Source organism: Mustela nivalis (assembly GCF_964662115.1).
Source record: "Mustela nivalis genome assembly, chromosome: 7".
In the NCBI taxonomy this organism is placed as follows: Eukaryota; Metazoa; Chordata; class Mammalia; order Carnivora; family Mustelidae; genus Mustela; species Mustela nivalis.
In genome coordinates this window covers 125,911,637-125,933,096 of record NC_139026.1, presented here as the reverse complement: position 1 = coordinate 125,933,096, position 21,460 = coordinate 125,911,637, and the positions used below count along the sequence as shown (strand labels likewise).

General features: G+C 40.0%; 1 protein-coding gene across 1 annotated transcript in view; it reads left to right on the top strand.

Annotated features, from left to right (window-relative positions):
* Positions 1-21,460, top strand: part of CUBN (cubilin) — a 260,304-nt gene that overhangs the window by 173,358 nt on the left and 65,486 nt on the right. The window contains exons 42-51 of the mRNA XM_082742010.1: positions 533-723; positions 885-1,068; positions 4,949-5,123; positions 6,330-6,508; positions 8,037-8,246; positions 8,899-9,039; positions 9,684-9,865; positions 15,804-15,975; positions 17,039-17,245; positions 19,716-19,865. Of these exons, the coding sequence (XP_082598136.1) occupies positions 533-723; positions 885-1,068; positions 4,949-5,123; positions 6,330-6,508; positions 8,037-8,246; positions 8,899-9,039; positions 9,684-9,865; positions 15,804-15,975; positions 17,039-17,245; positions 19,716-19,865 (1,791 nt within the window). The remainder of the gene's footprint in view (positions 1-532; positions 724-884; positions 1,069-4,948; positions 5,124-6,329; positions 6,509-8,036; positions 8,247-8,898; positions 9,040-9,683; positions 9,866-15,803; positions 15,976-17,038; positions 17,246-19,715; positions 19,866-21,460) is intronic.

The window sequence follows — 21,460 nt, the reverse complement described above, 5'->3', positions numbered from 1 at the left end:
TGTGCCTCATTAATTTTGACTTACATGATGTACCACTCAAGCCCTTACACCAAGTGTTTTCTGAACTGGAAAGCTCTTCTCTCACAAAGCCATATGGCTTGATCCCTCATTTCTGCAGGTCTCTGTTCAGGTGATACCGTAACAATGAGGCCTTCTCTAAGTTCCCTAGACAATACTATACCATTTGCTCTCCCCCTATTCACTTTTCTTTGTAGAATTGATCCTACCCCACATCTTATATATGTGTTTATTGTATGTCTTACTCATCTATAAAGTAAGCTTCTGAAAGTAATTTGTCTCTGTTGCTTATTTCTGTTTCCTGATCGTAGGAAAAACCACAAAATGAATACTCTGTCATCGGCGCTGAGCACAAGCTTGTTGGGCCCATCATTTCTTATACTTTGGTCCCGGTTCGTTTCAAACCACATTTCTATTGGCTACACTTTAAAAATCCTCATGAAAAACAGGGAAGCCTACCAATCCCACTGTAAATGTCACTTAAGTAAATTACCTTTGTTGCTTCTTTGTAAAGGTTGTGGTGGATATTTGCATGCAGACCGAGGCATAATCACATCCCCTCAGTATCCAGAGACCTACGGTCCCAACCTCAACTGCTCTTGGCACGTCCTGGTTCAGAGTGGTCTGACCATTGCTGTCCATTTTGAACAGCCCTTCCAGATTCCAAATGGAGATGCTTCTTGCAGCCGGGGGGACTACTTGGTGGTAGGTCATGCTTGCCACCTTTCCTAATGATTAACTTTGCAGTCTTCATTCAAAAAACAAAATGGCGATTCTTCTCTCTGGGGACATAAAGTGGTAGGACTTGGGCGCTCCATCTCTCTCAATCTGCAGGGAACTGATGCGATTTTAATTTGTGTTCCTAGCTGAAAAATGGGCCTGACATCTATTCTCCACCCTTGGGACTCCGTGGAGGAAATGGTCATTTTTGTGGCGGTCGTCCTTCATCCACTCTGTTCACCTCAGATAATCAAATGTTTGTTCAGTTTATTTCTGACGCCAGTAATGGAGGGCAAGGATTTAAGATCAAATATGAGGCAAAGAGTTTAGGTAAGTATTTTCACCGAGCATAATGCCTGTATTTTTCCTGCAGTTGCTTTATCTTTCTTGTTTAAATAGATTTGAGGAAAAAATATGTGATGTTTTCTTTTCTAAAGTAAGAATAATAATTTAACAAGAATAGCTACCTGTTTTCAGATACTTACTGTATTCTTGATACATTCAGTATCTCATCATGGCTGCTTTTTAAGGAAGGTATCATTCCCATTCTACAGATAAGTAAAATGAGGCTTAGATTCTTTCCAAGCCTACTTATTGAGAGAATGAACAAAGTAAAATACTCTCCATGATTATAAATTAAACCGATCTTATGGATACCCTGAAATTTCTTAGTCCTTTCTACTATAAAATATCTAATTATCCATTACAGTTATGGAAACATTGTAAGAATGATAATTACATTGTTTTATAATCATTTGTATGCTTTCTTTTAAAGTGAACACATATTCCTCTGATTCTGTTATTACCCATTTAATTATATATTATAGTGGTGATCTTTACTTAATTACCTTTACTTAATTATGCTTGATTAAAATTATATTTAATTCTACTGTAATGACTTAATTTTGTGACATTTAAATTTATATAATGTTTAATTGAATAAATAAGTAAATAAGCATAGTTTCAAAAGAGAGAGTAATGTTAACAGAGAATAAGTCTTTGCTTCCTCCCCAAATTAGATAATACAGATTTCAGGATAATCATATGACCTCAATCCCAAATTCCTGAGCATATTTTTAAAAAATACTAATCTAAATAAAACCATATATCTTACTGCATATTCTCTAAAATATGAGATTTTTTAAATGTCAGCATAATTTCTTTATTCTGGAAAAGGAGAAGAAATAAGCGTCTACCAAATGACACAAAAAATCATCTAATAGCTTGAGTAGGTTCCATGATTAGAAGGAATGTACTTCTGTTACTTCCCCCTACATGCAGCTCTGGCACTTGGAAGGAGACTTGAAAGACAGCTCTGTGAATACCAGCCCCATTACTTTATAGGCTGAGAGTTTGTTATCCCTCTGTCTCTGCTGAGCTCAGCTGCTGAATCCTGTGTGGGAATGTCACTGGTCACTGAGGCTTCTCAGAGTAGCAGTGCCTTGTGTCTAGTGAGTAGACATCAGCTGATCCCACAGAACTCTACTTTCCCATGATAGAGTCTTGAGTTACAGTCTTAAATTACAGTTTTGAAATCAATATTTGGTGGTAATTCAGATACACTAAGGGTTTATTTATAAATGCTTCAATTCTTTTATTCCTTTGCCAGACCCTCTTTTTATGTAAGAATGGTATGGTCATTACTTCCTCCCCATCTTTCTGCCTTTACTATTAGACTTAAAGGTCTTTTGATTTCAAAACCTATTGTCCATTCATAGATGAGTAGATAAAGAAGATGTGTTATAGTTATACGCAATGGAGTATGAGTCAGCCTTGAAAACAGAGTGAACTCTTGCCATTTGGGACAACATGGATGGACCTAAAGATTATTCTGCTAAGGGAAATAAGCCCGCCATAGAAAGAGAAATACCATTCAATTTCACTTATATGTGGAATCTAAACAGCAAGCAAACAGACTCTTAAAGATAGAGAACCAACTGGTGGTTGCCTGAGAGGAGGTGGGGCATTGGATGAAACAGATGACCGGGATGAAAAGGTACAAACTTCCGGTTTCTGGGAAACACCTGGAAAGAGGCACCCAGGGACCAAAGGTGGGAGGGTGTGAGATAAAAGGAGGAGGAGCTCAGTGTCCAAGCAGCTGGGGGACAAAAATAGAAAGAAGAGACAGTTGTGATCAACCAGATTAAATGCTGGGGATATAAAATAAAGAAGAAAAAGATGCTTGGGTACACCACTGGGAGCCAAACCAGAGTGCTTTGATAGGGTTGAAAAGCGGAGGGGGAAGGAGGAAAGAGGCCAGTAAGGAAGAGCAGATAAGGGGACTGTAACTGACTTGAGCATGTGATGGCGTGGGAAGATGTGAGGGGCAGGGAGGAGCGTGGGGGAGGGGAGAGGACAGGGAGGGAGAGAGAGTGAGAGCCCAGGGGAAGGGAAGGGCCTCCCCAGAGCACGGCCCCTGAGAAGACAGCGGAGTGGGAGGCCCACCCATTGTACAGGAGGATGGTGTAGCAGGGGAAGATAAAGGAGGCAGAGAGGCAGATAAATTTCTTAAGGGTGGCAGCACATGGGGGCAGCGTCCTCAGCTGATTTCTTCCATCACGCTCTGAAGGAAAACAACAAGCGGCACGCCGAGGCTCCCGAGAGAGTGGGGACCATAAGGGTCGAGGGCAGAGAGTCCGGTCTCACTTAGCTGTTACGTTTCTGTGAGAAAGCAGGGCTGCTTGCCGTGTTGAGAGTGGAGAGTGCGCATTTGGAGACATTGATTTCCGCAAATGGTCGAATCACGTATAGTCTGCAGGTTCGGGTTCGGAGACGAGAAGAATTCTGGGCAATGGCAAAATTCAGGCTAGGACAATAAGTGGCTGAATGATAGCAGAAAGAAATATCACGAGAGTTTAGCAGACCCATGTGTCTGTGAGGCTCACTTACTAGGTTCATTTCATCGGTGTTATAAGTACCCAGGTTACCCCGGCTTGGATGGTGGGTGAGATCACCCAAAAAATGTTTATTGGTAAAAGGAAAGTCTTTTTACATACTTTGGTTTTCTAGAAAAGAAGTATAAAAAGCCCATTGATCTTCTTCCAGAAACTGGCTAATAAATTCTCTCATGCCAGCCATCTCTTGCTCTTCAAATGCATCTAAATCCTGAAGAAACATAATGAGCGGATACCCCCAGAGTTGTGCGGAAATCTATCTGCTTCATCTTTTACATATCAAGATCCCAGCTCCGAATCTTTCTATGGAACCACCCAGTCAGTGGGAAGTTGTAAGGGCTTCTCTGCATTCATGTGCTTTTCTGCATGGCGAATGTACACTAATTCTTCCAGGATGTTCCACTGTATGCATTGGGCACCATAAGTATTTTGTTGGCTTTAAGGAAGAGAGAAATTTTCTAAGAGAATTTACAGTTGGGCAAGTTAAAAAGTGACACACTTGGTAGCTCCCCCAATAGCAAATTCAGAATCTGTTTTTTAAAAAGAGAATGAGGATAAATCCAGATAAAAGAACACTGAGGTTGGAAATACAGATAAAGTCACTTCAAATAGCATGGAGGACATGGGGAGTTAGAGAGGAGAAGGGAGTTGGGGGAAATTGGAAGGGGAGGTGAACCATGAGAGACTATGGACTCTGAAAAACAATCTGAGGGTTTTGAAGGGGCGGGACGGGTAGGGAGGTTGGGGGAACCAGGTGGTGGGTATTATAGAGGGCACGGATTGCATGGAGCACTGGGTGTGGTGCAAAAAATAATGAATACTGTTATGCTGAAAATAACAACAACAACAACAACAACAAACAAAAAACGCCAGTGGGAAGTCTAGACATGGTGCTGTACTCACCGCAGGCATTACTGCCCTCTGCTCCATACGGGGCTCTTGTAATACAGTTGGCTGTACTCCCCATGCCCTTCGTTTTATCCCCATGACTCATTCCCTCCCTAACTGGAAGCCTGTCACCCATCTGGCCCATCCCCCCACTCCCCTCCCCTTTGGCAACCCCTAATGTGTTCTCTGTATTTATGAATCTGGTTTTGCTTTTTGCGTGTTTGAGTTTTTTAGTTTTTACATATATATGAAATCACGTCAACTTGTCATATCACCATGTTGTCTATCTGAGACTAATGTGGCATTGAGTTTCGACTCTATTTCAATTTTTTAAAAGATGATGTAAAACAGTGCAAAAAAAAAAAAGGATAGTGGCATTGCATCCTCTTTCCCAGACCATCTATTGATTTCACTTTGTTTCTCACCAGCCTGTGGGGGCAACATCTACCTCCACGATGTGGATTCTGCGGGGTATGTGACCTCCCCTGGGCACCCTGACAATTACCCCCAGCACGCTGATTGTACTTGGCTCCTAGCAGCTCCTCCTGGGAGACTCATACGGCTGCAGTTTGAAGATCAATTCAATATTGAAGAAACACCCAAGTAGGTCCCTTCCATTTCCTTTTTCTCCTCCTCAGACTTGTATTCTCCAGCTGTCTTGGTTGAGAATAGTTTCTTTTCTCAGCATAGGAAATCTAAAAAATGGGGAAGGGACACACCTTACACCTTGAGCCTGAAAACATAGGCTGCCTGCCACTCTCATGTTAGCTGAGCGGGTCATGTACACGGATATTATCTCTCCGGACACCACGCGCGTCCTGCAAGAGACACTGAGGATGGCTGCTGGAGATTTATGTTATCCGTTCTCCTCCCACAGGAAAAACACAGTGTCTCTGGTAGATGAATATTTATTTTCCCAGCCTCATGCTCAATGTCATAAATAATAAAATACCTGTTTAACAAATGAAAATTTGTGTTACATGACACTAGGGGTCACCAGTGTCAGAGAAAAGATTGAAGTACTGTCTAATTGCCCAGTCTCTCTTTCATGAGAATTCTTAAGGGGATTACAAACCAAGGAGTAAGCCTCCTTACTGTGTTGAACACAAAGAGGATAACCATACTGACTGAAAAACAAAAACAAAAACAAAAAAAAAAAACAACTAAACCCTGAATTTTTCTCTTCATTTAATGAAAGTATGTATACATTTGCATGAATATGTGTATGGTCCAAAACTTAGGTACAGAGGTTTGCTTACTATTTACGGGCACCAAATATAATGCCACAGTCCCACTCAGTGAGGGTTAATGGCTGTTTGGCTTTCTTAAGAAATACTGGGTAAATACTTGCTCACTTTTATGGACATGAAATGTTCCATCCCATCTGAGACTCTCCACTAGTCTGGGTGGCAGGGCTGTCAAGAGAGTTTGTCTTTGTCACATGAGATGTGCCCTAGTATCATGTGATACAAAGTACTTGTTTTTTTTTTTTTTTAATTCCTAGGTGTTTTGAGAATGACTTGTAAATGTGTAAAACAAATACAGAATATGGAGGGAAGACAAGTAAACATTCTTTGGTGTGGTAACACCTGCCTTTGGAGCTACTAACGAAACAATGTGTTATGATTAGAAAAATATTATGTAGCATTCTCAGAGGACACACCACTTAAAATGATGGTTGGAGTGTCTTCTGCTGCAAAAATGATGATTTAATATTGCTCTTGGAGAAAGTTGGTAAAGTCTTTCTTTTGAAAATACATCAAAGAGGCAGACTTTTATATATTAAACGGAATTTTCTTTCCTCGTTAGCTGCACATCCAATTACCTCGAGTTGCGAGATGGGCCTGATTCAAATGCACCAGTAATTTCCAGGGTTTGTGGGAGATCTTTGCCCAGCAGCCAGCTGTCCTCAGGAGATGTGATGTATTTGAGATTCCGATCAGACAACAGCCCCACTCATGTGGGGTTCAAGATCAAGTATGCTATAGGTAACAACATTTTTTTTTTTTTTTTTTTTAATAAGAAAGTTATGGGATGCCTGGGTGGCTCAGTTGGTTAAGCCACTGCCTTCAACTCAGGTCATGATCCCAGGGTCCTGGGATCAAGTCCCACATTGAGCTCCTTGCTCGGCAGGGAGCCTGCTTCTCTCTCTGCCTCTGCCTGCTTGTGCGCTCTCTCTCTCTCTGACAAATAAATAAATAAATTTTTTAAAAAAGAAAGTTATCACGGACTAATTATAATAAAACTTTAAAAAAATCATACCATTTTTAGAGAAGTCTTTCTATCTGCCTAAATGTAATGATTGTTTTAGTGATAGAAATAAATAAGGAATGAATGTAAATGTTTAAAACCAAAGTCATTTGTTGATTTAAAATTTTATTTTACTTTCCATTTTAAACCACTCTTTTTAATAAACTTGAATATTTTGTATTTTTTCCTAACTTATTTGTGAAAACATATTTGGTTAAATCAAATCTATGTTTCTTTCTCTTATCATGTTATCTCTATAGTATCACCTTAACTAGTAAAACTGTTTACTATTCAAATATAATCAAATCACTATATATAGTGATTATACTATATATATATGTATATATATATATGCACACACACACTATATAGAGAGCAGTAACTTTGAACTCATCATTAATGGATAATGTTTTTTTCCCTTATGTCTCTAGTGTCAAATCAGTCACTAGACAAAAACAAGTATATCTCCTCAGTGTTTTGATTTCCTTACTTTAAAAAATGAGCAGTACACACGCATCCTGAAGATTTATTGTATTGTGGTCACAATTACATGGAATTTAGTATCTGGTGGGCCTGAACACTAACCAAACATATTTAATACAGTCAGAAGGTGGAAAGCCTACTAGTAACAACATTAAACATACACCATAGGTTGTTTTATAGCCCGAGGCAAGTTGTATATAATTCAATCTAACTATCACATCCAGCTGAAAAGAAAGAATTGATACCAGTTGCTGCAGTGAAACGTTCATTTGATAGTTAAACCAGGAAGGCCAGACATCATGAGTCACCACCACACCCCTTCCGGCTGAACAGGCCCTCCGTCTTCAAAATCACAGACACAGGGTAGTAGGCAGGCCCTGCCAATCAGTTGGTTCTTGAAAGGAAACTTCCTTGCAACTAATAGCTCTTACATGGTGTCCCAAGGGGACTAATGTGATGTTACAGAATATGCCATTCAGTTTCCATTTCCCATTATTGGACTGGACTTGCGGTATCATTTCTCTTTACAGCAGTAGTAGATTTCAAATATTAAGGGGACCACTAACTAAATAAACATTTCCAGAATTTTAAAAGCATTAATTAATATTCATTTGGCTGAATATTAATTAATTAACCAAATATTAACTGGATATTAATTAATTAACTGAATATTAGCTGATTATTAATAGAATATTAATTAATATTCAGTTTTCGAATGTGCTGGTTCAATTTAAAAAGAAAAGAAAAGAAAAATCTTGTAACAAAATTTACTCTTTTCTACAGCTCACTGTGGGGGAAGAGTGACAGGGCAAAGTGGCATCATTGAAAGCAGTGGATATCCAACCCTTCCGTATAGAGACAATTTATTCTGTGAGTGGCATCTCGAGGGTCCCTCTGGACACTATCTCACCATCCACTTTGAAGACTTTAACCTTCAGAATTCCTCTGGCTGTGAAAAAGACTTTGTGGAGATCTGGGAAAACCATACCTCTGGTCAGTGCAATATGTCTCCTGTCTTTTGGGGGGGCGGTGTTTATTTTCTCATGTACTCATTCAGCCTCTGAAGTATCCTCACTTCAAGAAAGGTAAAACAACATCTAGTCTTTGCACAGATGTGCAGTCAACTCCGAGCAGTGCTGACTTTTCTCTCCCCGGAGTCCTACTCACAAACTGTGGGTGTCCAAAGCCCCAGGTGTCATTATAGAGCTTGTCTTTAATAGGTCACACTGAGAGAGCACTAGAGAAGGCATCTTCTTCCTGTTGAGACCTTCCAGGGCCATATGTGGTTGGTTATTTGAGGAGCCTCCTGTCAAGTAAGGAGAGAGAGGGTAAGGTAACTAGCAATCATATGAGTTGGACACTCATCTCTCTGTTGCCTGCAACCATCTCTTTACCCAAATGAGCTCCCTCATTGTGCTGAGATGTCCTTGCCCTAACTGGTTGCAGCCTTTGTTACATGTCTTCATCTATGTAAATGTTGATTTTATTCATGTTTGTCCTGCTTCTCTTAACAGAGGTTAGCATTTCTTCATGGGCAGGGTCTTGTCTTTTATTATTTTCTTTGTACTTGTAGAATACCTCAAGTAGAGGAGAAATGAATTCAATCACCTAGACATAGACAAACTTAATTATTTGCCTCTCACAGGAAGTTTATTGGGCAGATACTGTGGAAACACCATTCCAGACAGCATAGACACTTCTAGCAATGTTGCTCTGGTGAAGTTTGTCACAGATGGCTCTCTTACTGCCTCAGGATTCAGACTGCGGTTTGAATCCAGCATGGAAGGTAAGTTCACTGATGTGGTAACTATTTACATATTTTGAGCACCTCCTTTGGCTAAACACTATTCGAGGCACTGGTGTTACAGTGGTTGTTGAACCAAAATGACCCCTCTCTTCATGGACCTTACACTTTAGTGGAGAGGCAGATCTCAATCAAATAGTCACACCATAGCTGTGAAACAGGCTACCCCAGAGAGGAGGTGGTGCTTTGGAAGATGTTATGGGATGAGAGCTGCACACATTCCTCATCTTAAGAAAACCAGTGAGTTAGCTCCACAGCTGTCGGAATCGGCATTCCAAATACCCCGACATTGCTGAAATACAGATTTTATCTGAAGAAACTGGATAATGACTCTCGTCTTCTGAATCTTCTGACTCTTGAGATTACCCCCTCTATTGGTGCTCCATATTTCTTGGGCCATGACGATATAGCGCACTGTCATACATGGAAACGTGGATTAGATATTAAATATTAGAGGCAGAAAGGGGATGCAGACATTGTCTGTCAGTCCTCATGTACACCCAGTGTCAAATAACAACAATAAGTTTGTCCAGGGGGATAGCAAAGAAAACACTTGAGAGGACACTTCTTGTAGAAGGGCTCACTTGGACTGGACTGGCAGTTTTCTTGGGTTTCTTCCTTTTCAGAGTGTGGGGGGGATCTGCAAGGCCCTACGGGAATGTTTACCTCTCCCAACTACCCGCACCCGAATCCTCACGGCCGCGTCTGCGAGTGGAGGATCACAGTGCAGGAGGGAAGGCGGATCACCCTGACTTTCAACGACCTGAGTCTGGAAGCTCACCCATCCTGCCGCAGCAAGCGTGTCACAGTAAGTAGCCCGTGCAGTTGGGGATATTACATTCCATTGCTGAAGGAGCTGATGGACCTATAATTCACAATCAGAAAGCTAGGTCGGGAATATTCCCATCCGTGCAAGTCTACCTCAAGCAAACTCAAAGTATTCGATAGAACAGAAGCACAGTGAATGGACTCGTTGTCTGTAAGACCCGTCTTAAGAGCCTATTCATTGTCCCAGCGTACATCAGGGTCATGGATGGGGTAAATTTTAAGAGCAGGTGATCATCACACATGGCCAAAGTGGGTCAATGGATAAGCCCGTGGGTAGCGCAGAGTTGAATCAGACAGGAGATGCAGAACAGTCACCACCAAAAGTTTTAAGCAGTTGAGGGGCCCTGCATAGTTCCTGTTCTCAGCCAGAGGGCCCGAGCCCCTCCCCTGGAAGAGCCCAGGCTTCCTGCCCTCAGTGTTGCCAAGGTCAAATGCTTTGGGAGATGCTGTCAGCATTCTTAGCTTCACTTAGCGAAGGAAAGCAAAGGAGATCCATGAGTGGGAAAGAAGATTGTTAACTGAAATGACAGCTCTATGTGTGTATCTACTGGATTAATTACACATTAATATGAATGTATTTCTCTACCCAACTCAGCCTTTCCTCCGTCCTTGTTCCCTCAGTCAATAACGATTCCTAACTTCAGGAGGCTCGGGTCAAAAACTTTGATGTCTGTTTCGGAGTCCTTTCTCTCCCACCGTGTGTTGCATCCAGAGTCAAGTCCCACCGGCTGTATATTTAAAGAGATCCAGAACCTAACTACTTCTCACCATACCACTGCCATTGCCACCACCACCGCTCACTTAGATTTAGTTTATTAACTTCAGGCTGGTGTCCCGCCCTTGTCTCCCTGCATTCTCAGCGCAGCCACCCGTGTGATGGGTTTAAATGTCAGCCACATCAGGCTGCTCTCCTGGAAAATCCCCTCTTGGCTTCTCTTCTCACTCAGAGGGAAATCCCGAATCTTTATAGTAGCCCAAATGGCCCCATGGTGTCTGCATCTTGTCTCAACCCCCCCTGATCTTTGGCTCACTGGCTTCCTTTCGGGTCTTTGAATCTGCTAAGGTGTTCAGCAGCCCACTTCACCCCTCCTGTGGCCTCTGGTTGGCAGCTCCCCAATGGCTGCCTGTTTCACTCTGTCTCTTCAGTCCTGGCTCTTCAAGGACCTGATCCCCACGTTGCATAGGTTCCACCCTGACTCATCCTGTTCCCTGCATTATTGCTTTCACAGCGCTTCACATCCCCTGACATCCCGTGTATTTATTTGCTCGTCTGTGTATTGTGTGCTCCCACCACCAGCATGTAAGCTCCACTAGTACCCGCTCTGCGTTTCATTCACTGCTGGGTCCCCAGTACCTGGCACATAATAGAAACAGTAATTATTGAGTGAATGAATACTAGAAGTACTATCATTATCTTTTTTGCTTTGTTTTGTTTTTAAGATTTGTATTTATCTCGTTGAGAGAGAGTGAACCAGAGAGAGCACGAGCAGGGGCTGGGGCAAAGGGGGAGGGAGAAGCAAACGTGGGGCTTGATCCCAGGGCTCTGGGACCACAACCTGAGCTGAAGGCACACACTTAACGACTGAGCCACCCAGGTGCCCCTCATTATCCTTCTTTAAAAACAAGACACTTTTGGGGTGCCTGGGTATCTCAATCAGTTAAGTGTCTGCCTTCAGCTCAGGTCATAATCCCAGGGTCCTGAGATGGAGTCCCGTATAGGGCTCCCTGCTCAGCAGCGAGCCAGCTTCTCCCTCTCCCTCTGCCCACCACTCCCCTTGCTTGCGTGCTCTCTCTCTTTCTCTCTGCGTCAAGTAAATAAATAAAATCCTAAACAAAAAAACAAGACACTTTTGTTTTCAGTTCAATTGTCTCCTGTTGGGTAGTGATTTCAGAAATACAAAACCTCTTTGTATGTTACTATAATACTTTGTATTGCCCTAAAATGACCATATTCAGGCTTCAAATTTTGCTCCCAAGTTCTAACACTTGAAGGTATCATATATAGCTATACCTACAGATGCATATCTGAGATCATGACCTGAGCTGAAACCAAGAGTCAAACATAACTGACCAAGCCACCCAGGTGCCCCTCCACTGAATACGCAGAGACAAGGATAAAGTAGAAAAAAATTAACCACTCCCACTACACCATATTTTCGTATATTTTCTTATCTTCCTTGGCAATGAATATATTATGTAGTTGTAATAATGTGGCATAAATTCATTTGCACACTAGTTTTAATCTATTTTTCTGATTATAAACATAATGAATGCCTATTGAACAGATTTTGGAGAGTTCAAAAAATTAAAAATATGAAAAATACTTGAAATTGTACCCACCCATTGCTAAAGTTTTGATGTATACAACTGTTTATTTCCCTTTGAAATTCTTTCCATAATTAACATCATATTGAATATGATGATTATGAAGAATCTTAACAGAATTTTCACATGCCCTGCAGGAAAGAAAACATGAACAGTCATAGTTTCAGAACTCAAATAATAAAATAAAATTTACAGCGACAACCACACATTTTGAATCACATCTTGTCATTTTCCCGTCTCTGAATCATAGACGCCAAAGGCGTCTACTTTCAACTATTTTAGCTGCTTCTTGTGGTGTGTCTGTCATTATTTCAAAATAATATTCCTACTGGGGCACCTGGGTGGCTCAGTGGGTAAAGCCTATGCTCTTTGGCTCAGGTCATGATCTCCTGGGACTGAGCCCTGCATTGGGCTCTCTGCTCAGCAGGGAGCCTGCTTCCCTCTCTCTCTCTCTGCCTGCTGTTCTGCCTACTTGTGATCTCTGTGTGTCAAATGAATAAATAAGATCTTAAAAAAAAAATATTCCTACTGCTACTTCTTTATTTTTTTGGTCTTAGACATCATATACCCACGTGTGACTACAGGAGATGAGGGTTTAGCTCTCTTCACAATCCGCCCCACACACACGCACCACAGATGCTCACAGAGCTACACGCAGTTCAGACCTCCCCCAGCTTCCCCACAAAATACCTACATCACAGATTTTGTTTAAATTACTCTTCAGTGTTTACATTGCTATGACTATACCGCCGTCATCCCCCACCTGGCCACGTAGTGTACCCTGGTAGCGTTTGCTTTTGTTTTTCCGATTAATGTCCTTTTCCACATGGAGTTTTTTATGCACATACCTCTCACTCCTCCCCACGCTTTCACTCCAGGATTAATTACATCCCCACCTTGTGCTGTAGAGCGCACCCACCCTTTCGTGCATTTTCCTTAGCAGTAGCCTTCCTTGAGCCCTTTTCCATCAGCTGCAAGCCTGGGGCCAGCTGTCAGCCGGCACCTTCATTCCTCTCCCGGGGTGGACACCTGACTCCATGACATGTGCATTATCCTGTCTTGGCTCATTTCCCTTTTTTTTGGTGAGGCATATGTTCTTGTATTTCCATAAGGAAATGGGCATGGACGATAAGGTTTTTGAGAAGGTGTATACCTGGAATTATCCTTATTTTACCATTGTTCTTTGAATACACTATCTATATATATTAAAATATCATATGTATTTGATATGTATGATTAATTTATTATATTAAAATAAAACTTAATATTTATAAAATATTATGTTAAAATAAAATTATGATTAAATATATTAATCATAATTTTGAAGTTTTATGTTGCTTCTATTGAGGTCCATTTCCTTCAGTTTCCTGTTTCCCATTTATGTATATTGATTGGTCTCTGCCTTTTGCATTAGACATTTAAGGAAACTTCCTTAAATGCCTAATGACCTTTGACTGTTTATTCATATTTAAGAATGAAGTACTAAAATGCTGCTTGGAAACTCTGTGTTCATGGGATTGTCAACTTATGGTCTTTGTTGGGTTGAAGGAACTTGACCATTTAATTAGGAGAAACTACAAATGTCTTATCTACAGGTCTTTTCTCCTGGGGAGGCTAAAGCTTCAACAATGAATTTCTTTCATGAATTTTCCATATCATTCTTTTTCTCTGAAATTTATTTTTATAGATTCACTGTTTGTTTTGTTTCTTCTCCACTCTGCTGTAAATAAGGGGATGTGGCTTGCCCTTTGCCCACACTTTATCATTTTAAGAAAGTCTCACAAAGAAGCAGGTGGGGAGTGCAGAGAAAGAGAAAAAGAAAGAAGGAAAAAGGAAAAGAGATAGAAAGAGAGAGAGAGAGAGAGACGAGAGAGAGAAAAAGAGAGAAGAAAAGAGGGAGGGAGAAGGGACACTTCCTGGGATCTACAGGCTCAGTGAAGGCAGCTTTAAGTGCACGCCCTCTAGATTAATACCTTATCCAGCCACCTGAACATACAATTCCTCCAAACCTGCTGCTTATCTGATTCTGTCCAGAAGGAGAAGAGGCAAAGGTACACCACCCAGCATGCACTAACTGAGATACGTGCTTGTCCTGAATCTCAAATGCCTACTTCCTATCCCATTGCTTTCTGGGAGTTGTAGTTTCTGACTACAAAAATAAGTGGAGGGGGAAAGTGGAAACAGCCCTTTGGTTGCCTCGGAAAAGCAGGAGTCATGTGATAAACGGCTGTCTGAACAACTGTTAGTCACTGTGATGCTTAGATCAGGGCAGACATTGTGCAAGGATAATTGCCATCGATCAGGGTTTCTGACATATTCCATTAGCCGGCAGTTGCTGATAATCCCTTTTGATTCTGGCAATATGTTGCCAGAATAATACTGCTCTCAGTATTATTGAAATTTTGTCATCTTCTGTTTCTTTATACATTACTTTATGGTTTGGAATCAGAGGGATGCTTTAAGTCCAGTTTTATTATCACTAGGTCTTTGGCCTGAAGCAAATTGCATAACCTTTCTGAATTCTATTGTCTTAATCTGGAAAATAGGGATGGTATTATGTATCTGAGAGGGTATTGTGCTAATTGAATAAAGTAATACAAGTAGGCTATTAGCAGAGCCCAGCGTTTTGCTGTGCTCAATAAGTGATAGGAGATGCTATGTCTGGTCCTGTGAGTTAGAAGACACAGAGCTCAATTTAATGATCAGTTACAGTAAATTAAAAAGCTCACATCTTTGTTATGGAGTGCATGCTTCTCCTTCGTATTGCTTAGTGTTAGATTCTAAATCATTATTTCTAACCATGAGTGATTCAAATCCTTTTTAAAAAAATAGGAATATCAATTACTCAATCAGTCAATTATTGTTTAGTTACTTCTGGATCTTTCCTGAACTGTGACAACCAGCCATGCTGAACCGCCTTTGGTTTTGCACAGAAGTTGAATAATACTTTGCAGCTATTATCACTATGGACATAACTAGAATTATTGTTTAATGTTTTGGAGCCAGCTCTACTCTAATCCATTTTTTAAAAAAATTCAAATTAATAAGAAAATTGAGGCTTTGGGTCCTAAGTACTTAGGAAAGAACTATTATATCCATTGGATTTTTTTAAAAGTTACTTTTCAAGGCATTTTAAACTATTTGAGTTACTATATGCTTTGAGCCCTCAGAGACTAACATTTAAGCCTTCATTCCAAATATCAAAGGTCCCGACACATCGGTAAGAAAAATGGTCCGGCAGTGAACTCTGCGAACTCAGATGTAAGCGTGTTGGCCTAATTTACATTTCAAGCACGGTTTCCAGCTGCAGACAGTACAGCAGTTTTTCATTTGTCACCACATGGCGGGGGGGGGGGGGCGTTACTGTAATACTTTCATTTTAGTGAAATGACCCAGAGGCCACAACTCAGTAGAATGTGCCCTGGGTGACACGGTGGCTTGTGGCACCGGGCGAGGAGCCCATACTGCTAAGTAATTCATTTTAGCACGGAGTTCCCTTCTGAGCTTGCATATTGAGGCTGTGAATATAATCTTCTAGGAAACACTCCGTCAGATGGCCCGCCTGACTGAAGGTTAAACTATTTTTCCAACAGGTCTTCAATGGCATTAGAAGTAACTCACCCCAACTAGAGACACTGTGTAGTAGTGCGAACATGAGTGATGCCATCAAATCTTCGGGAAATACAATGAAAGTCGTGTTTTTCACTGATGGATCCAGGCCCTATGGAGGCTTCAGTGCTTCCTACACGTCCAGCGAAGATGCAGGTAATAATGGCAGACGTTGTCATTGTGGGCCCTGCAGGTGACCCACAGCTACTTCCAACAGCAGAGGAGCCATCAATTTTATGTCCCTTCAGAGATCAGAGATGGAACCAAGGCAAACATATATAACCAGGTAGAAAGCCCGTCCCAGACAGGATTTAAAAAACCCAAATGTTCTGGTTCAGAAAGCTGCTATTGTGAGTTAAAACTTTAAAAAAATGCTGTTGGGAGAGCTTTCAGCTCTATTCCATGCCATGGTGCCATTGTATTGGTTGCCCATTCTACAGCTCTTGATCAATTCCTCCCTGCTGAATGAGACCTTCTGCTTAGAAAGTAACTGACTCCTTGAAAGTGACTCATTTAATTGAAGATAGCCAGATTTTCTTGTTTCTTAGTCCCCCATCCATATACATATTTTTCCGGTGTAAATGAATGAATGTTCACGTTTGATACAGAGTACTTAAAAATTAAGCAAGATATAGCTTTCTGGTCTAAATATTCTCCTATTTTCTGGGTTGGTGCTATTACCTAAGACTTTTAAATTTTAGAAAGAGTAGAACTGAATATGTAAAAAACCTTTATGTTCTTTCACTTATACAAAGAGCATTCATTGCCATGTGAAAAGGGGCAAGTTCATTGCCAGTCCTGTGTTGTGTTATCTGTTTGATCCAGTTAAATTGTTGAGTCAAGAGGAGAATTGCTAATGAGAAGCCACTGAGACCACTACTGGAGGTTAGCTATTTCTCTAAATTAAATATTAATGAACAATAGGCTTAAGTTAGGAGAAACTGATGCATAGCCAAACTCCTAAATCCACCTAATCTACCCTACAGGAAAATAAAGAAGCTGTTTATTTTTGTAGGTATTTTCCAAACTCACAGAAACTTCCTCCATAGTCTCTGCATGCATGAGCCAGCCCTTTACACAGTCTTAACTTCACCTAGAAAAACAAATCAAAGCAATAAAAATCTCGCTATTGCTATTTTAGTTGTTAATGCATTACCTGTATGTTCTGTTATGGTGTGAATTTCACCGTTACTTTCCCTGTTGCCTTTTGTTTTCTTAGTGTGTGGTGGGTCCCTTACACATTCCCCTAAAGGAAACTTCACTTCTCCCGGCTATAACGGAGTCAGTAATTACTCAAGAAACTTAAACTGTGAATGGACTCTCAGCAATCCAAGTCAGGGAAATTCATCCATTTACATTCACTTTGAGGATTTTTACCTGGAAAGTCACCAAGACTGTCAGTTGGATGTCCTTGAGTTCCGAGTGGGTGAGTTCAATCAAAGAACATGTTTTCTTACTTATCCGTAAGTGTTCTTATACCTGGAGACCACCAACAATGAAGGGACTCAAGTGGCTATAAAAATCTGCATAGAATTCAAAAGACGGTTGCTCAGAAAAAGCTGTATTTCTGTGTGTACCCAGCTGAGGTAACATGCCCTGTGAATGGTGAGCGAATAGAGCAGAGTTTGCAAGTAAACTCTATGTTTCATGTAATGTGAGGCTTCCTGAGGAGAGATTTAGCTTATCTGTGTTCTCTCTCTCTCTCTCTTTCTCTTTTTGAAAGATTTATTTATTTACTTGAGAGAGTGAGAGAGCACGTGGCGGGGAGGTGCAGAGGCGGGGAGAGAGAGAGAGAACCCACGGGGCTCTATTCCATGACGCTGAGATCATGACCTGAGCTCAACTCAAGAGTCAGATGCTTACCCAACTATGCCACCCAGGCACCCCTTGTCTGTGTTCTCTTGAGGAGTTCAAGTGGTCCTTTCGATGATCTTCTACTACTCAAGGCTTCTTTCCTCACAGACTGAAAATTAGCATAGTCAGACTGTATCAGTGATTTCCTGAATTTATAGGAATTTTACTTAGAAATCAAAAGCAGCTTTGCAATGTACCAGATGGAGAAGCAGGTGGAAGCTATTTGGGGAATTATCCCCCAAAGAGTCAAGTTTGTCTTTAGTTTCATGATGGAAGTGGACTGAGGTGTGTTCAGTAAGCCATAGTTCTCTTAAGAATTTTTTTAAAAACCTCCCTTCATAAAAGATGAATCCATTTTAGTTCTTTCTGGTAGTTGAGTCTGGAGTCATGGGCGATTCATCAAATTTCCTCCATTGTTACAGTGGCACTCTTTTCCTGGTTTGAAAAAGAGAAGTAAGGTAATGTTGCAGAGCATCTGTGCTATTTAAGGTTCACTGAGTTCCATGTCACTGCAAAACCTTATTTTAAAGGAGGCTGAAAGCAGCAGACACTAACACAGTGAGCTGGTGGCAATGTTCTAGGGCGACTACTGAAATTGATGGTGACTTTGAGAACATGGTGGACAGAATTTTCAGTGAGAATTTGGTAAAGTCTGTGGTCACAGATCAAGGGACTCAGCAGGAGTATTATCCGGGCCCTCCTAAGTAGGTGAATCTAAAGAAGACTTATGAAGGAAATGAAGTTGTAGTTTGAGAGTGTTCTCCATATGATTCTGATAAATCCTCACCACTGCCACCAGGTTCAAAACCACTGGCTTAAAATGTCCATCGACTGATGAATGGATAAAGAAGATATAGTGTATACATCCATGCAAGATTACTCAGCCACCGAAAAGAATGAAATCTTGCCATTTGCAAAATGTGGATAAAACTGGAGTGTATTATGCTAAGTGAAATAAGTCAGTCAGAGAAAGACAAATGTCATGATTTCACTCATATGTGGAATATAAGAAACAAAACAGATGAACATGGGGGAAGGGAAGGAAAAAGAAAATAAAATAAAAACAGAGAGGGAGGCAAACCATAAGAGACTCTCAACAATAGAAAATAAACCGAGGGTTATTGGAGGGGCTAATGAGTGGGGAGATTGTCTAAATGGGTGACAGACATTAAGGAGGGCATTTGATATAAAGAGCACTGGGTATTAAATGCAACTGCTGAATCTCTAAATTCTACTCCTAAAACCAGTACTACACTATATGTTAATTAACTTGAATTTCAATAAAAAGAAAACAAAATACTGGCTTATTGAATTAAGCAGAGAAGTTGTATATCCAATTTCAGTCAGTTAAATGCAATCTTCTCCGTATTCCCGCATTTCAGAGAGAGTTAAAGTACTATATTTTGTTAACTTATAAAATCAATGATATTAGTCTGACAGAATAAATAAAGAGCAGGTTAATTGTGAGCTCTGTAGGTGTTCTGTAAAGGTTAATCAAATTACTGTGAAAAGTAATCTTCATAAAAATACTCAGCTCCAAATCTGATAGTTCTTAGCATAAGTACTGAATATCCTATTCATTACAGTTGATTAAATGCTGTAAAGAAATCATTAAAATTTTAGATACCTATCACTTTTATCTTGTTGATACATTTTGTCACTGTTGGCATTACATTTTTTACTCCCTAAAAAAGGCACATCCAATTTTTTTTTAATTAATCATATCTCTGTTTAGGTATGCCAAAATAATTATGAAAACACAAATTGGAACAAAATGGCCCCACAATAGAGAAAGATGCCTATACTAAAAAAAGTGGGGGGTTTTTGTTTGTTTTTTGTTTTTACCCTGTTGGAGGGACTCTTTCTTTTGCCGTTGATAAAGACAAAAAGGAACCTTGTGAAACATCTGCTACTAAATCAGAATTCCAATGTGCATTAATATTACCTTGAAATGTTCTTTATGATTTGTTCCTACTAAATCCATTGAATATATTTCTCAAAAGCTATATAAGTAATGGCATTTGGTGTGCTATTTGTTTCAGGTAATGCTGATGGGCCTCTGATGTGGAGACTTTGTGGACCTTCAAAACCTACAGTGCCCCTGGTTACACCTTATTCTCAGGTATGGATACACTTTGTCACCAATGAACGCGTAGAACATGTTGGATTCCATGCGGAGTATTCTTTTACAGGTAAGACTTGTGATTAAACTCTAAACTCTGGCAATATAATAGATAATAATCTTTTCCATAAAGATTTCACATGTGTTGTGTTAGATTCACTTCTAGGTAGCTATAAGTTTTGTTTCTGATGTCAAGGAGATGTTCTAAATTACATCTTCTAATTGGTTGTTGCCGAAATCCAAGAATTCTAAAATTTTCATACATTGATCCCTAACCCAGAGATTTTGCTATACTCTTAATTAGTTTTGTCATTTTGTCTGTAGATTATCTTTGGTTTTTCTATATAAACAATCATATCTTCTGCAAATGATAATATTTTTGTTCTCTCAACCTCAAAATTTTCTTTTTCTTGTCTTATTTCAGTGGCTAGGTCACCTTCATGTCAAATGGAAGGGATGACCTTCATGTGACCCTGTGACCCTTCAATGTTTTTTTTTTAATTTTTTATTTTATTTCTTTTCAGTGTAACAGTATTCATTGTTTTTGTACCACACCTTGTGCTCCATGCAATCCGTGCCCTCTATAATACCCACCACCTGGTTTCCCCAACCTCCCACCTGACCCTTAAATAGATTGATTTTTCTTAGGGTTTTCAATAAATACTTCTTATCAGATTAAAGAAAGTCCCTTCAATTGTTAATGTACAGGGGGTTTTTTTATTCTGAATGGTTGTAAGATTTTATCAAATGATTTCTCTCCATATATTGCAATGATTCTGTTCTCCTCCTTTAATATATTAATATGATAAACTGTATACTGAAAGACTTTTCTCTCATTAAGCCATCTTTTAATTTCCAAGATAAACCCTACTTGGCTATGATGTGTGTTTTGAACGTATTACTAGATATTATTTGCTAATGTTTCATTTTGGATTTGCATCTGTGACATTCAGTTTGTATCTGAAAATTCATTTTCAGACAGCACTGCTCTTTGCTGCTTCTCTGGACCATCAGAATTTTTCTAGTCCCTCTCACTAATATGGCAGTTCTTTTATACCCCCAATATTATGTAGAAGTCTCAACTCCAGCCCTTCCTTATGTGTGGGTCCAAGACCATATGTTCTCCCACATGGTCATCAAGACCTCAGATGCTGACCTCTGGGGCCCACATCTTGGTTCTACATCCTTTCAGACTGACATAGTCTCAGTTTGAGATTGCCCCTCAGAATTTGAGTATACTTAATTTTTTTTAGATTTTGGAAATCCTTTTTTTTTTTTTTTCTATGAAGTTTGGCTATGAATCAATATATATTTGGTTATGGTTCTAACAAACATTTCTTTGTGTTATAATCAAATGGTTGGTTAGGAGAGGGAGTAAGATTGATCAACCATCTTGCCGGTTGATTTTTCTTTATTGGATTGAAAGAAGAGAGCCAGGTTTCAGGAAGCAGTATTATTCATGTGGAAAATCAGACAATTTTACACTTCAAAGATGGATCTGTTCTTCAACTTGCTATGCTGATGTGTACTTTGATAGCTGACTACAGACACAAGTGCTTCTCATCACCTGACAAATTCTTTAGTTGTGGTATGGACCATATTCTTCAAGCTTGTATTTATTTTTATTGGCCTGTTTTTTGTTTTGTTTTGTTTTGTTTTTTTCAA